We start from the raw sequence: 15,601 nt of genomic DNA, 5'->3' as shown, positions 1-15,601 counted from the left end.
TCCCCCAGTGTGTGAGAGCTGCAGGGACCTCCCCTGGCGCTTTCTCTGTGACTGTGTAGCAAGCAGTAGCTGTGCCTCTCTCAGCCCAGTGCAGCACAGCACCACCACTCCTGTACCCTCCCCTGCTGTGTGGCCGTGTAACTACTCTTTGCCAGGGGCATGTTTCCCACCAACCCTCCCCCTGACTATAGAGGCGGGGGTAATCAGGACTTGCTAAATGTTGTACACAGTGGCTGTTATTTACAGCAATGTGCAATGTTTTTCCCAGAATGTACACATAAACATTAGTGATGAGCGGGTTCGGTTTCTCGGAAACCGAACCCCCCGAACTTCAGCCTTTTTACACGGGTCCGAGGCAGACTCGGATCTTCCCGCCTTGCTCGGCTAACCCGAGCGCGCCCGAACGTCATCATCCCGCTGTCGGATTCTCGCGAGGCTCGTATTCTATCGCGAGACTCGGATTCAATATAAGGAGCCGCGCGTCGCCGCCATTTTCACACGTGCATTGAGATTGATAGGGAGAGGACGTGGCTGGCGTCCTCTCCGTTTAGATAGAGAGTGAGACACTTGATTTACTGGAGCATTAGGAGTACTCAGAGAGTGCAGAGTTTTGCTGATAGTTATACTAGTGACCACCAGTTTTATTTATTATTTAATATAATCCGTTCTCTGCCTGAAAAAAAACGATACACAGTCACATACCATATCTGTGCTCAGCCTCAGTGTGCTGCATGATAATATCATCTATGTATATCTGACTGTGCTGAGTAGTGCTCACTGCTCACACAGCTTAATTGTGGGGGAGACTGGGGAGCAGTTATAGCAGGAGTACATATTTAACAGTGCACACTTTTGCTGCCAGAGTGCCAGTGTGACTGACCAGCAGTGACCACCAGTATATTGTCTGCCTGAAAAAGTTAAACACTCGTGTGGTGTTTTTTTTATTTTATTCTATAAACGCATTCTGCTGACAGTGTCCAGCAGGTCCGTCATTCATTATATTTCTATCTTCTTCATACTAGTAGTTTAGGAGTCTGCAGTGCTGACAGTGTCCAGCAGGTCCGTCATTATATAATATATACCTGTCCTGCAGTAGTGATATATATATATTTTTTATATCATTATCATCCAGTCTATACTAGCAGACGCAGTACGGTAGTCCACGGCTGTAGCTACCTCTGTGTCGGCAGTCGCTCGTCCATAATTGTATACCTACCTGTGGTGGTTTTTTTTTTTTTCTATCTTCTTCATACTAGTAGTTTAGGAGTCTGCAGTGCTGACAGTGTCCAGCAGGTCCGTCATTATATAATATATACCTGTCCTGCAGTAGTGATATATATATATATTTTTTATATCATTATCATCCAGTCTATACTAGCAGACGCAGTACGGTAGTCCACGGCTGTAGCTACCTCTGTGTCGGCACTGGCAGTCGCTCGTCCATAATTGTATACCTACCTGTGGTGGGTTTTTTTTTTTCTATCTTCTTCATACTAGTAGTTTAGGAGTCTGCAGTGCTGACAGTGTCCAGCAGGTCCGTCATTATATAATATATACCTGTCCTGCAGTAGTGATATATATATATATTTTTTATATCATTATCATCCAGTCTATACTAGCAGACGCAGTACGGTAGTCCACGGCTGTAGCTACCTCTGTGTCGGCACTGGCAGTCGCTCGTCCATAATTGTATACCTACCTGTGGTGTTTTTTTTTTTTTCTATCTTCTTCATACTAGTAGTTTAGGAGTCTGCAGTGCTGACAGTGTCCAGCAGGTCCGTCATTATACAATATATACCTGTCCTGCAGTAGTGATATATATATATTTTTTATACCATTATCATCCAGTCTATACTAGCAGACGCAGTACGGTAGTCCACGGCTGTAGCTACCTCTGTGTCGGCAGTCGCTCGTCCATAATTGTATACCTACCTGTGGTGGGTTTTTTTTTTCTATCTTCTTTATACTAGTAGTTTAGGAGTCTGCAATGCTGACAGTGTCCAGCAGGTCCGTCATTATACAATATATACCTGTCCTGCAGTAGTGATATATATATATTTTTTATATCATTATTATCCAGTCTATACTAGCAGACGCAGTACGGTAGTCCACGGCTGCAGCTACCTCTGTGTCGGCACTGGCAGTCGCTCGTCCATAATTGTATACCTACCTGTGGTGGTTTTTTTTTTTTCTATCTTCTTCATACTAGTAGTTTAGGAGTCTGCAGTGCTGACAGTGTCCAGCAGGTCCGTCATTATACAATATATACCTGTCCTGCAGTAGTGATATATATATATTTTTTATATCATTATCATCCAGTCTATACTAGCAGACGCAGTACGGTAGTCCACGGCTGTAGCTACCTCTGTGTCGGCAGTCGCTCGTCATCCATAAGTATACTAGTATCCATCCATCTCCATTGTTTACCTGAGGTGCCTTTTAGTTGTGCCTATTAAAATATGGAGAACAAAAATGTTGAGGTTTCAAAAATAGGGAAAGATCAAGATCCACTTCCACCTCGTGCTGAAGCTGCTGCCACTAGTCATGGCCGAGACGATGAAATGCCATCAACGTCGTCTGCCAAGGCCGATGCCCAATGTCATAGTACAGAGCATGTAAAATCCAAAACACCAAATATCAGTAAAAAAAGGACTCAAAAATCTAAAATAAAATCGTCGGAGGAGAAGCGTAAACTTGCCAATATGCCATTTACCACACGGAGTGGCAAGGAACGGCTGAGGCCCTGGCCTATGTTCATGGCTAGTGGTTCAGCTTCACATGAGGATGGAAGCACTCAGCCTCTCGCTAGAAAAATGAAAAGACTTAAGCTGGCAAAAGCACAGCAAAGAACTGTGCGTTCTTCGAAATCACAAATCCACAAGGAGAGTCCAATTGTGTCGGTTGCGATGCCTGACCTTCCCAACACTGGACGTGAAGAGCATGCGCCTTCCACCATTTGCACGCCCCCTGCAAGTGCTGGAAGGAGCACCCGCAGTCCAGTTCCTGATAGTCAGATTGAAGATGTCAGTGTTGAAGTACACCAGGATGAGGAGGATATGGGTGTTGCTGGCGCTGGGGAGGAAATTGACCAGGAGGATTCTGATGGTGAGGTGGTTTGTTTAAGTCAGGCACCCGGGGAGACACCTGTTGTCCGTGGGAGGAATATGGCCATTGACATGCCTGGTGAAAATACCAAAAAAATCAGCTCTTCGGTGTGGAAGTATTTCAACAGAAATGCGGACAACATTTGTCAAGCCGTGTGTTGCCTTTGTCAAGCTGTAATAAGTAGGGGTAAGGACGTTAACCACCTCGGAACATCCTCCCTTATACGTCACCTGCAGCGCATTCATCATAAGTCAGTGACAAGTTCAAAAACTTTGGGCGACAGCGGAAGCAGTCCACTGACCAGTAAATCCCTTCCTCTTGTAACCAAGCTCACGCAAACCACCCCACCAACTCCCTCAGTGTCAATTTCCTCCTTCCCCAGGAATGCCAATAGTCCTGCAGGCCATGTCACTGGCAATTCTGACAAGTCCTCTCCTGCCTGGGATTCCTCCGATGCATCCTTGCGTGTAACGCCTACTGCTGCTGGCGCTGCTGTTGTTGCTGCTGGGAGTCGATGGTCATCCCAGAGGGGAAGTCGTAAGACCACTTTTACTACTTCCACCAAGCAATTGACTGTCCAACAGTCCTTTGCGAGGAAGATGAAATATCACAGCAGTCATCCTGCTGCAAAGCGGATAACTGAGGCCTTGGCATCCTGGGCGGTGAGAACCGTGGTTCCGGTATCCATCATTACTGCAGAGCCAACTATAGACTTGTTTGAGGTACTGTGTCCCCGGTACCAAATACCATCTAGGTTCCATTTCTCTAGGCAGGCGATACCGAAAATGTACACAGACCTCAGAAAAAGACTCACCAGTGTCCTAAAAAATGCAGTTGTACCCAATGTCCACTTAACCACGGACATGTGGACAAGTGGAGCAGGGCAGACTCAGGACTATATGACTGTGACAGCCCACTGGGTAGATGTATGGACTCCCGCTGCAAGAACAGCAGCGGCGGCACCAGTAGCAGCATCTCGCAAACGCCAACTCTTTCCTAGGCAGGCTACGCTTTGTATCACCGCTTTCCAGAATACGCACACAGCTGAAAACCTCTTACGGCAACTGAGGAAGATCATCGCAGAATGGCTTACCCCAATTGGACTCTCCTGTGGATTTGTGGCATCGGACAACGCCAGCAATATTGTGTGTGCATTAAATCTGGGCAAATTCCAGCACGTCCCATGTTTTGCACATACCTTGAATTTGGTGGTGCAGAATTATTTAAAAAACAAGAGGGGCGTGCAAGAGATGCTGTCGGTGGCCAGAAGAATTGCGGCACACTTTCGGCGTACAGGCACCACGTACAGAAGACTGGAGCACCACCAAAAACGCCTGAACCTGCCCTGCCATCATCTGAAGCAAGAAGTGGTAACGAGGTGGAATTCAACCCTCTATATGCTTCAGAGGTTGGAGGAGCAGCAAAAGGCCATTCAAGCCTATACAACTGAGCACGATATAGGAGGTGGAATGCACCTGTCTCAAGCGCAGTGGAGAATGATTTCAATGTTGTGCAAGGTTCTGCAACCTTTTGAACTTGCCACACGTGAAGTCAGTTCAGACACTGCCAGCCTGAGTCAGGTCATTCCCCTCATCAGGCTTTTGCAGAAGAAGCTGGAGACATTGAAGGAGGAGCTAACACAGAGCGATTCCGCTAGGCATGTGGGACTTGTGGATGGAGCCCTTAATTCGCTTAACAAGGATTCACGGGTGGTCAATCTGTTGAAATCAGAGCACTACATTTTGGCCACCGTGCTCGATCCTAGATTTAAAACCTACCTTGGATCTCTCTTTCCGCCAGACACAAGTCTGCAGGGGTTCAAAGAACTGCTGGTGAGAAAATTGTCAAGTCAAGCGGAACGCGACCTGTCAACATCTCCTCCTTCACATTCTCCCGCAACTGGGGGTGCGAGGAAAAGGCTCAGAATTCCGAGCCCACCCGCTGGCGGTGATGCAGGGCAGTCTGGAGCGACTGCTGATGCTGACATCTGGTCCGGACTGAAGGACCTGACAACGATTACGGACATGTCGTCTACTGTCACTGCATATGATTCTCTCCCCATTGAAAGAATGGTGGAGGATTATATGAGTGACCGCATCCAAGTAGGCACGTCAGACAGTCCGTACTTATACTGGCAGGAAAAAGAGGCAATTTGGAGGCCCTTGCACAAACTGGCTTTATTCTACCTAAGTTGCCCTCCCACAAGTGTGTACTCCGAAAGAGTGTTTAGTGCCGCCGCTCACCTTGTCAGCAATCGGCGTACGAGGTTACATCCAGAAAATGTGGAGAAGATGATGTTCATTAAAATGAATTATAATCAATTCCTCCGTGGAGACATTCACCAGCAGCAATTGCCTCCACAAAGTACACAGGGAGCTGAGATGGTGGATTCCAGTGGGGACGAATTGATAATCTGTGAGGAGGGGGATGTACACGGTGATATATCGGAGGATGATGATGAGGTGGACATCTTGCCTCTGTAGAGCCAGTTTGTGCAAGGAGAGATTAATTGCTTCTTTTTTGGTGGGGGTCCAAACCAACCCGTCATTTCAGTCACAGTCGTGTGGCAGACCCTGTCACTGAAATGATGGGTTGGTTAAAGTGTGCATGTCCTGTTTATACAACATAAGGGTGGGTGGGAGGGCCCAAGGACAATTCCATCTTGCACCTCTTTTTTCTTTCATTTTTCTTTGCGTCATGTGCTGTTTGGGGAGTAGTTTTTGGAAGGGCCATCCTGCGTGACACTGCAGTGCCACTCCTAGATGGGCCAGGTGTTTGTGTCGGCCACTTGGGTCGCTTATCTTAGTCACACAGCTACCTCATTGCGCCTCTTTTTTTCTTTGCGTCATGTGCTGTTTGGGGGGTGTTTTTTGGAAGGGCCATCCTGCGTGACACTGCAGTGCCACTCCTAGATGGGCCAGGTGTTTGTGTCGGCCACTAGGGTCGCTTAGCTTACTCACACAGCTACCTCATTGCGCCTCTTTTTTTTCTTCTTTGCGTCATGTGCTGTTTGGGGGGTGTTTTTTGGAAGGGCCATCCTGCGTGACACTGCAGTGCCACTCCTAGATGGGCCAGGTGTTTGTGTCGGCCACTTGGGTCGCTGAGCTTAGTCATCCAGCGACCTCGGTGCAAATTTTAGGACTAAAAATAATATTTGAGGTGTGAGGTGTTCAGAATAGACTGAAAATGAGTGGAAATTATGGTTATTGAGGTTAATAATACTTTGGGATCAAAATGACCCCCAAATTCTGTGATTTAAGCTGTTTTTTAGGGTTTTTTGAAAAAAACACCGAATCCAATACACACCCGAATCCGACAAAAAAAATTCGGTGAGGTTTTGCCAAAACGCGTTCGAACCCAAAACACGGCCGCGGATCCGAACCCAAAACCAAAACACAAAACACGAAAAATTTCCGATGCTCATCACTAATAAACATAGGTCTGCATTTAGTTCTGTTTGGTTTTTTTGCGTGTTATTACATTCATTTAATTAAGTCTGAATTGTTACCCCTTATGTCTTCCACCGTTATGGCTTAACACCTACATATTTACAGTCACCCCTGCAAAATGTAAGTATCTGGCATCAAATATCCCTGAGTATTTGTACTATATCCCAAATGTTACCTATCATAGGAAAAATTATAACACAAGTAACATACCTAAAAGATCTTCCCTTATCCTTATTAGGTAAGGAGGCTACTGTCATTAAGGCTTTCTTACAGTACATCCTATTGATGTTGCAACAGGTTATTTTAGGGGTCGTTCTCTGCGGTTTCCTTTCCTCAGGGGGCACAGGGCGATGAGGGGAACATACAGTATCTCCCCAAGTAAAAGTGAGGCTTGTCTGATATTTTGGCTTTTGTTTACTCATTTTAATTCTTCTATGTCGCTGAGTTCTACACATTTCACCAATAACTATACTGAAGAGGAGTTCTTCTGTCCTTATGCCCCTGAGGCTCTATTGCATTCCTCCCATGCTCTAATATCACTCTGTATTCGTCAAAATGTTTTGTTTTGTTTCGTGACGCCTTTTCAGCTTGGCGTAATGTTAATAGACGCCTCTCACGAGATCCACATTATTCCTCTCTGTGGAAACTCATCCTTTCCTCCGTCCCTGGATAATTCTTTACAGTTTGGTCCTTTACATTTTAGACAGTTGTGGTAACAATTTGGTCTCCCTACTCCCGCTTTTTTATGTATTTTTAGGCCCATCATTATAAGCAATTGTATTAATATGACACTTTTCTCAGTGCTAGGTGACTTCCTGTATTGCTGCTTATGTCAGATTTGTAGGATGTCTTAGCGCAGAAACATACTAAAAAGACAGTCACCTGAGAGGATTTATGATTACTGCAGATGCGGAGCATGTATCTATATTATACGTGAACTTAGTAGATACTAATTACACTCCACTGTGATCAGGTATTGAGCAGTCCCAGAATAAGTATGTATTGACCCAACTGTTTACTGTAGTTCTTACACATGGCTAGAGTTATGAGTGCTCTCCCCTCTGCAGCCTTTCGAGAGATGTTTCTTAGGGTTATGAATAGAATGTACAGTGTCTTTTCCCAGCTCACAGAATGCACTTTACAGCATTGGCAATGGGTGATTGTACCAAACACCACATCAGCATGCCACCCTAGTCCATAATTTCTGGTTCTGCTTAATTTGGGGACAAGATTTTGTCTCACCTCAATGCAGGTTTTGGCCTTGAGCTTCAAAAAGATGTTAGTGACCTGCTCTGTGCTGATTTCTCTCAATGGGAATCTCAATCTCCTGTAGCATCTATATTCCCTTTCTTGATGGTGTTTGTTTCTGTAGCAAAACAATCCATTCTTACATTCATGACCTCCAAGACCTTGGATCTGGTGAGACAAATGCTATTGAATATTTCGTTTCACAAACAGCGGGCGGCTAGGTTCAGCATTGAGGTGAGGCTTGAGTCACTATATAAATTGGTTGCTTATATTGAGATCCCCACTGCTATAGGCCAAACTATCATCCTCAAAGTATATGAACATACGTAGTTGTACTTCTTGAGGCAAATGTCACACCTGTGCAAAAATGGAAACTAACCCTAAGCTATGCCAAGCTTGGCTGGAAAACGGCAGCCTCCTATACTCCTGTCATTATAAGATCCAGCACCAGCTTGGTCAGCATAGTATTAACTTCACTCTGATTCAGTGATGGCTTCTACCTTATGTAGAGAGTGGGGCTGCCCAGCTGCTATTTATTTTGGGCAGCAGTTGGATGCATCCACTGCGCATGCACAAGCAATCTAACAAGGAACGGGAATGTAGGGAAAATTGCACATATGCACAAAACCTGACTTCTAGGGTCTGCACTGGTGTACACAACGCAGAAGTGAATTCCCATTGGAAGCACTTTCTGCTAACGGCAGTCCGGACTGGCAGTCCCAAGGGGAGAAAACTCCTCCTCCTGTGACTGACAGAACAGTGTGTAACTATTAGAAAGTATACAGTATATAAAATAGGAACAAATGCAGCTGGAAAAAAAATCCCTATTCATACACATTTTATTCCATTCTGTACATTACCTCTTTTTGAAATGCATAAGTATATTTGTAAGTTTGTGTATCTAAAGTGTATTGTGTGCATTAGAACTATATAGAAAGATCATTTGTAGTATAATCAAGTTGGAGTTTGAATTCCGTTACAAATAACTGATTGAGACTTATTTGATATGTACAGCAGTTTAAATAATTTGCATCAAAGACATCTGCCGGATTTGACTGATTGATGTCTCCGTGGCAATCAGTAAAAGCTTAACAGCCAAATAGCCCGTTACCACATTACCATAACTGCAGTGCAGACACATCTTCCACATGACTGCCTTGTGTTGCTGGGTAGACATCTGCAATGCTGTAACAGCCGCTGTCGTAGCATGTGTGAGGAACATACCAGTGTGTTTGTTATATAGGGGTCTATTCATGAAGCAGTGAAAACTGTGGAGAACTGAGCCAGTGGAGGAGTTGCCATTGGCAACCAATCAGCTGCTCTGTATAATTTTATAGTATGCAAATTATAAATGTTACTTCAATGCTGATTGGTTCTTATCCACTGGCTCACTTCCCCAGTTTTCACTGCTTCATGAATAGACCCCATAGTCCCCTAGAATTAATGTGCATTGTGATGCTGCTGAACACAGGATGCAGGTAAAATACCTTCTGTCGGATCCTGGTGTTCAGGAGACTGACGCCAGAATCCCGACAGCCTGTGAAATGCCACCGGCTGGGATCCCGACAACTGCAGGTTATTCCAACCGTGTGGAAATATAACCTGTGGCGAGCGAAGTGAGCCACCGGGCCCGAGACGTGACGAGGTGACTTGCTGTCGGGAATCCGACAGACGGAATGCCGCTGTCGGTGTACTGACAGCCGGCATCCCATTTGCCGGCAAAACATATGTATTCCCTAAATACAGCCACATACAAATCATCCATATATAAGTATCCCAATATAACATTATTGTACGGATTTTACCTGATCTTGCCAGTGCTTTTCTATTGTACACATTTGGGATTCATGGGCTTTCAGAAGGTACATCTACTTGTGATAACTTTTGATGCTATAGAGGTGCAGCTTCATTTTGTTTTGTTTTAGAATCTTTTTTTCTTTTAGAGATCGGAGAGAAATTATTACCTCAGCTATCTAAAAGGCTTTCTGAGGCGTAAAAAATCCAAAAGCAGGTGTGTTACAATGTTTTGTAGTTTCATTTTGTATAGTCAATAAACACAAATTGCTGTAGTTCACACTTTTATTTCTCCTGCTTTACTTATACAAAAAATATACCTTTTGTTTGTTGTCCTGTACGTTTTCCTAAGTGATCATTTTTATTTTGTAAAGATGTGATAAGGAAAATATCATTTCTAATATATTTTATAAAAAACTATTTAGGTTTAATTCTTAAATTTTGCTGAGCTTTTTCTTGTATAAGCCAGATTAATTTTTTGTGGTCTATTTTATCCATAAAGATTTTCAGTTGGTTGTTATATATTGTTTTTATTTATACATTCGATTATTGACACATTTGTAATAAATTTAATTATACCAAAAGATCTGGATTTAGTAAATATATGTGGGTATGGGTCGTTGGATAGACACAATTTAGGTCGACAGTCATTAGGTCGACCATGGAAGGTCAACAGGCAATAGGTCGACAGGGACAATAGGTTGACATGGTCATTAGGTCGACATGTACTAGGTCGACATGTTTTTTTGTTTGTTTTTTTTTTACTGTTTTTGGCCTCCTTTTCTTCGTAAAGTGACGGGGAACCCCAATTAGTGCACCGTGTTCGCTCTTGCTTTGGGCAAGGTTACCGTGTATTGTTATGTGAAAAACTCATGTTAACCTTTTGACCTGTCGACCTAATTACCAATGTTGACATAATGACCATGTCGACATAATGGATGTCGACATTCGGTGGTCGACCTAATGACTGTCGGCCTAAGCTGTGTCGACCTAACGACCGTATCCCATATATGTAACTGTTTTTACAAAACATGTTGCACACTCTTATAGTCTGTTGATTACAAGAGTCTTTGATTATCAGCAACTATAACCTTCCCTGTTTGTGTTTTCACAGTAAGGACTCAGTCAGTATTAGGTCCCAAGTATCACTCAATCTCTGCTCCTACCTTTGTCCTCCCAAAACAGGTAAAGTGCTGCATATACACCTCATGTGGGCAGTGACTGACGTAACATTGACACCATAGAGATATAGGACAGAGCTCCTGACACGGTACAAGGAGGTCTTGTGTGCTAGTGTCTACTTTCTATTTATATATCAGTTTCGCTGTTACTTTGTATAATCACTGTACAGAAGTGACGTGCGGTGGGCGTACGTCCCTGCTGTACAGGACTGCGGAAACAATGTGGTGCCTTAAAAATAATACTAATAATAATGTCTCCCTCCTCATTGAAGTTTCATTTTCCACAGGTTTTCACTTGTCATTAAGATCCGTTCTCGCAGTAACTGTATCTATATTATCTGCATATCAGGTAATGAAGTGCAAAGTTCACAAGGGGTGGTGACTGTGAATGGGTTGTAAAATATTGGAGGGATGGCCAGAATCACTGACTCACATTTCATCCTTCCCACAGTTGGCTCTCCTCCTGCTAGTAGGATTTCTCCCAACTGTGCAGAAGATCCGTGGCTCAATTGATGCAGAATTTATACTCATGTTAGCTGGCTTTGGAGTAAACATAGATGATGATAGATCCAAAGCAGTGGATTATATTGTCTACTATATCTGGGCAGTGGAAGGTGAGAGGGAAGAGAACTAATGGCAGTTTAGCTAAATGTGGTAACTTGGTTCATCATGATGTTATCAAAACTATGGGTGCTATTCAGGTTTGTTAGCAATTTAAAAAAAAGTTAGCAATTGGGCAAAACCATGTTGCACTGCAGGTGGGGCAGATGTAAGATGTGCAGAGAAAATTAGATTTGGGTTGGTTATATTGTTTCTGTGCGTGGTAAATACTGGCTACTTAAATTCTACACTACAATTTAGAGTTCTGCTTGAACACACTCACCCAAATCACCCTCTCTGCACGTTTCATGTGCGCCACCTGCAGCGCAACGTGGTTTTGCCCAATTGCTAACTTTTTTGGTTTGCTAACAAACCTGAATAAGGCCATATGTACATTTTATTTTTAAGCATATTTAAATTGCATATATTGCTTATAAACTTTTAACAGGTTTTCTCTTACGTCCTAGAGGATGCTGGGGACTCCAAAAGGACCATGGGGTATAGACAGATCCGCAGGAGCTTGGGCACACTATAAAGACTTAAACTGGGTGTGAACTGGCTCCTCCCTCTATGCCCCTCCTCTAGACCTCAGTTAAACTTTGTGCCCAGGAGTGAAGGGACACACACTAGGGGAGCTCTACTGAGTTTCTCTAAAAGACTTTATGTTAGGTTTTTTATTTTCAGGGAGACCTGCTGGCTACAGGCTCCCTGCATCGTGGGACTGAGGGGAGCGAAGCAGGACCTACTTCTTCTTAGTTTAAGGGCTCTGCTTCTCAAGCTACTGGACACCATTAGCTCCAGAGGGTTCGATCACTTGGTGCTCCTAGCTGCTTGTTCCCGGAGCTGCGCCGTCACCCCTCTCACAGAAGCCAGAAGACAGAAGCCGGGTGAGTATGAGAAGAACAGAAGACTTCAGTGACGGCAGAAGACTTCAGTAACGGAGGTAACAGGCAGCGGTCGCGCTGCGCTCCATGCTCCCACACACCAACGCACTCACAGGGCGCTGGGGGGGGGGGGAGCGCCCTGGGCAGCAATGTTACTGAGGCTCTTTTCAATAAAATAGGCTGGCTTAACTTGGTATTCGGTGCCCGGGCACCATGTCCGCTACCCCCGCCAGCTTGTTACAGAGGTCCCGCTGCGCGCCGATGCTCCCACACACCAACGGCTGGTACCGGGTGCAGGGCGCAGGGGGCACCCTGGGCAGAATGTTTTACATTGGTTTTAAACTCCCAGAGAACATATACAGTGGGTAGCCACTGTATATGGTCCCCTGCCTGCATAAAACGTTTTTAATATAGTGGGCTACCGCGCGCTGATAAGGGGCGGGGCTTAGCCCTCACAGCAAGAGACAGCGCCATTTTTATTCAATGTCCCCGCCAAAACATGTGTATAGCACAAACAAGGGGGGGGGGGGGGCACATTTTGTTAGTGTTATGTAGGAATGTATAACACTATTTAATTGGAAATGGGCTTGTACTCATGGTTGTGTATACTCTCCGTGTCCTCCCTGTCAGATATACACTTGTGTCGACATGTGTGAATGTTCTGTCACTGACACCTCTGGGGTTCATTGTCAGCATCGCCGACGCCTGTTTGGTACTTGATACAGAGTCAACAGATCGGTTGTGTTATGCTTGTTCATAGTAAACACGGTATGGGAGACACAGTAGTAGGTCGGTGACCCTGTCGGCACCAACTGTTATTACCGGGTACATGGTCATACACATTCAGAACACATTAATGTCACTTGGCTCCCGAAAGTTTCGGGAAATCCGCTTATATGTATATTATATGTATATATAGGTAGGATATGTGTGTTTATGTGTATTACGATATGTATATTCATCTTATGATTATAATGAATGCTAAAGTAATAGTATTCTTTCTCATGTGCTGGTCGCTCTGTTGATAAAGCTCTAAGTCGGCCGTGACGAGTGGGTCTCCCGTCCTCTCAAGGATTCCGAATGTTTATTCTTTTCCTGCGTCGGAGAAGATACTGTGAAAGTCAACTCCTGGTCGACACGGCGTCCTGTCAGAAATGATCGGATACAGGAAGCTAAGTGATATTTTATTTCTATTCTTTGGATTTATTTGCATTACATGCACATGAGGGAGTGTTTATATTCGGAAGGACATCCAATGAAATTATCCTGCAGAGATAGGGGATTTTCCTTATGTTGGGTTTTCTCTATATATCGCGGCAGGCTGCAGTGCGTATACAGGAGGTGGCCGGGGAAATACTGTGGCTGACTCCGAGAGATACTGGAGTTTTTTACCTGGGTCGGTGTACCGCTGTTTGGGGATGCCTTAGTTCAGTCAATTTCAGCGAATGCTGCTGATAAATCTAACTTTGTGAGTTAGATTCCCTCACGACGACGGTTGGTGACGCATTCTTTTGTGGGATGCAGTCGATTTAACTAGTTCGATGCCGTTCTTTGTTCCTTTCTGTGCAGATGGAGTGTGAAAAGGTAAGTGTTCTGCAGCCTTGTTAGGTTTGCAGAAGCGGAGGTCGTTTTCTGTTTCTCACACATCCACCACATGGTGCTGAGTCTACCTGCCTGGACCCCACTCTGGTGGGGACTTGTCTACTACCTTTCAGTTGGTCCGGGAATAGACCAGGACCCGTGAGTTAATTGTAGAATCCAGAGGGGGAATATCTGGAGTTACAGATGTTTCCCTGCACTGTTTCCTAATAGATCTTACCGTTTCCCCTCTGGAAGGGGAGGTAATACGCGACGCCATATCAGAGGTGCGTCACATTCAGGGCCTTGTCCTCCTGTCCCAGTTAAAAAAAAAAAAAAAGTTTACGTGCATGGGAAATATTTCCAGAGGAAAAGGTCAACTTGCGAAGCTTGTCTACAATGAGCTTTCTTGAAGTAAGAGCTATTTTCAACGAACATATTCTTCGTGATCTGCCCGTGTTATTTCTGTCGGACGGCTTGGCAGCAGTGGCGTAAGTAAGCCGCTAGGGCGGAACAAGGAGCAAAGCGGCAATGGCAGAAGCTGAAATAGTTTTCTGCTGGGTGATAAGACTGGTAACCGTTATATTAGTAGTCGTAAACGACGGAGAAATAGATTTCCTCTGCAGACGCGCTCTCCATCCGGGAGAAATACTGTCATCATAGAGACAGTTTGCAGAAGTGACTAGTCTTTGAGGAGTGCCTCAATTGGGCACGTGGGCGTCTCGCCTCGATGAGAGACTTCAGGAATATGGTTCCAGGTCAAGGGACACTCAAGCTATAGCAGTGGACGCCCTCGTGACACCTTAGGGGTTTTCAGTCGGTCTATGTGTCCCCTCCGCTTTCACTCTGCTGAAGGTGATAAAAGTAGAGGAACAGAGGTTCCGGCGATACTCATTGTTCCGGTCTAGCCAAGGAGGACTTGGTATCCAGTTCTTCAAGATTTATTCATAGAAGACCCCTGGACTCTTCCGCTACGGGAGGAACTGTTACAGCAAGATCCGAGCGTGTATCAGGACTTATCGCGGCTGCGTTTGATGGCGTAGCGGTTGAACGCCATATCCTAGTCCGATCGGGTATTCCCAGTGGGGTGATTTCCACACTTCTTCAGGATAAAAAAGAAGTTACGGCGAAGCCTTAACACCGTTTTTGGAGTGAATATGTGTCTTGGGGTAATTCTAAGAAGCTTCCTATGGCAGATTTTTAGCTGAGTCGTTCTTCTTCGTTCTTTGCAAGCAGGTGTGGATGCAGGCCTACAGTTAGGCTCCGTTTCAGGGCAGTTTTGGCCTTGTAAATTTTCTGTTAAAAAAAAAAAAGAATTGGCCACCTTTTCCAGAAGTTCAGACTTTCGTGAAAGGAGTACTGCGCATCCAACCTCCATTTGTGCCCCATTGGCACAGTGGGCTCTTGACGTGGTGTTGCGTTTCTTGTGTCTCACTGATTGGAACCTTTATTAAAGGTTGTGTTAAACTTTCCCTCTTGAAGAGTGGTCATGTTTTTGCTTTTTAGGCGTCCGCAAGGCGGTTGTCGGAAGTAGCGGCTTTGTCTCACAAGAGCCCCTGTTTGATTTTCCAAGTGGATAGAATTGAGAACTTGGATAGTAGTTCTGCCGAAAAGGGTTTTCGGGGGTTATCAAAGACCTGCCTTTTTCAATGCCTGTGGTAGCTTCAGCATTGGCTGATTTAATCTCTTTAGATGTAGTCAGGGCTGTGCAGTTTATGTCGCCAATTTGGGCTCAGTTTGGGAAAAGAGTCTCTGTTTGTCC

The 15,601-nt window shown here is 44.8% G+C and overlaps 1 protein-coding gene across 3 annotated transcripts in view; it reads left to right on the top strand.

Annotated features, from left to right (window-relative positions):
- Positions 1-15,601, top strand: part of STRA6 (signaling receptor and transporter of retinol STRA6) — a 202,400-nt gene that overhangs the window by 139,397 nt on the left and 47,402 nt on the right. For all 3 annotated transcript variants that reach the window (XM_063926451.1, XM_063926449.1, XM_063926450.1), the window contains 4 exons: positions 9,746-9,813; positions 10,711-10,781; positions 11,065-11,126; positions 11,229-11,391. In XM_063926451.1, coding sequence (XP_063782521.1) covers positions 9,746-9,813; positions 10,711-10,781; positions 11,065-11,126; positions 11,229-11,391 — 364 coding nt within the window. The remainder of the gene's footprint in view (positions 1-9,745; positions 9,814-10,710; positions 10,782-11,064; positions 11,127-11,228; positions 11,392-15,601) is intronic.

Source organism: Pseudophryne corroboree, chromosome 6 (assembly GCF_028390025.1).
Source record: "Pseudophryne corroboree isolate aPseCor3 chromosome 6, aPseCor3.hap2, whole genome shotgun sequence".
NCBI lineage: Eukaryota > Metazoa > Chordata > Amphibia > Anura > Myobatrachidae > Pseudophryne > Pseudophryne corroboree.
This window is presented reverse-complemented; position numbering and strand designations above follow the sequence as displayed.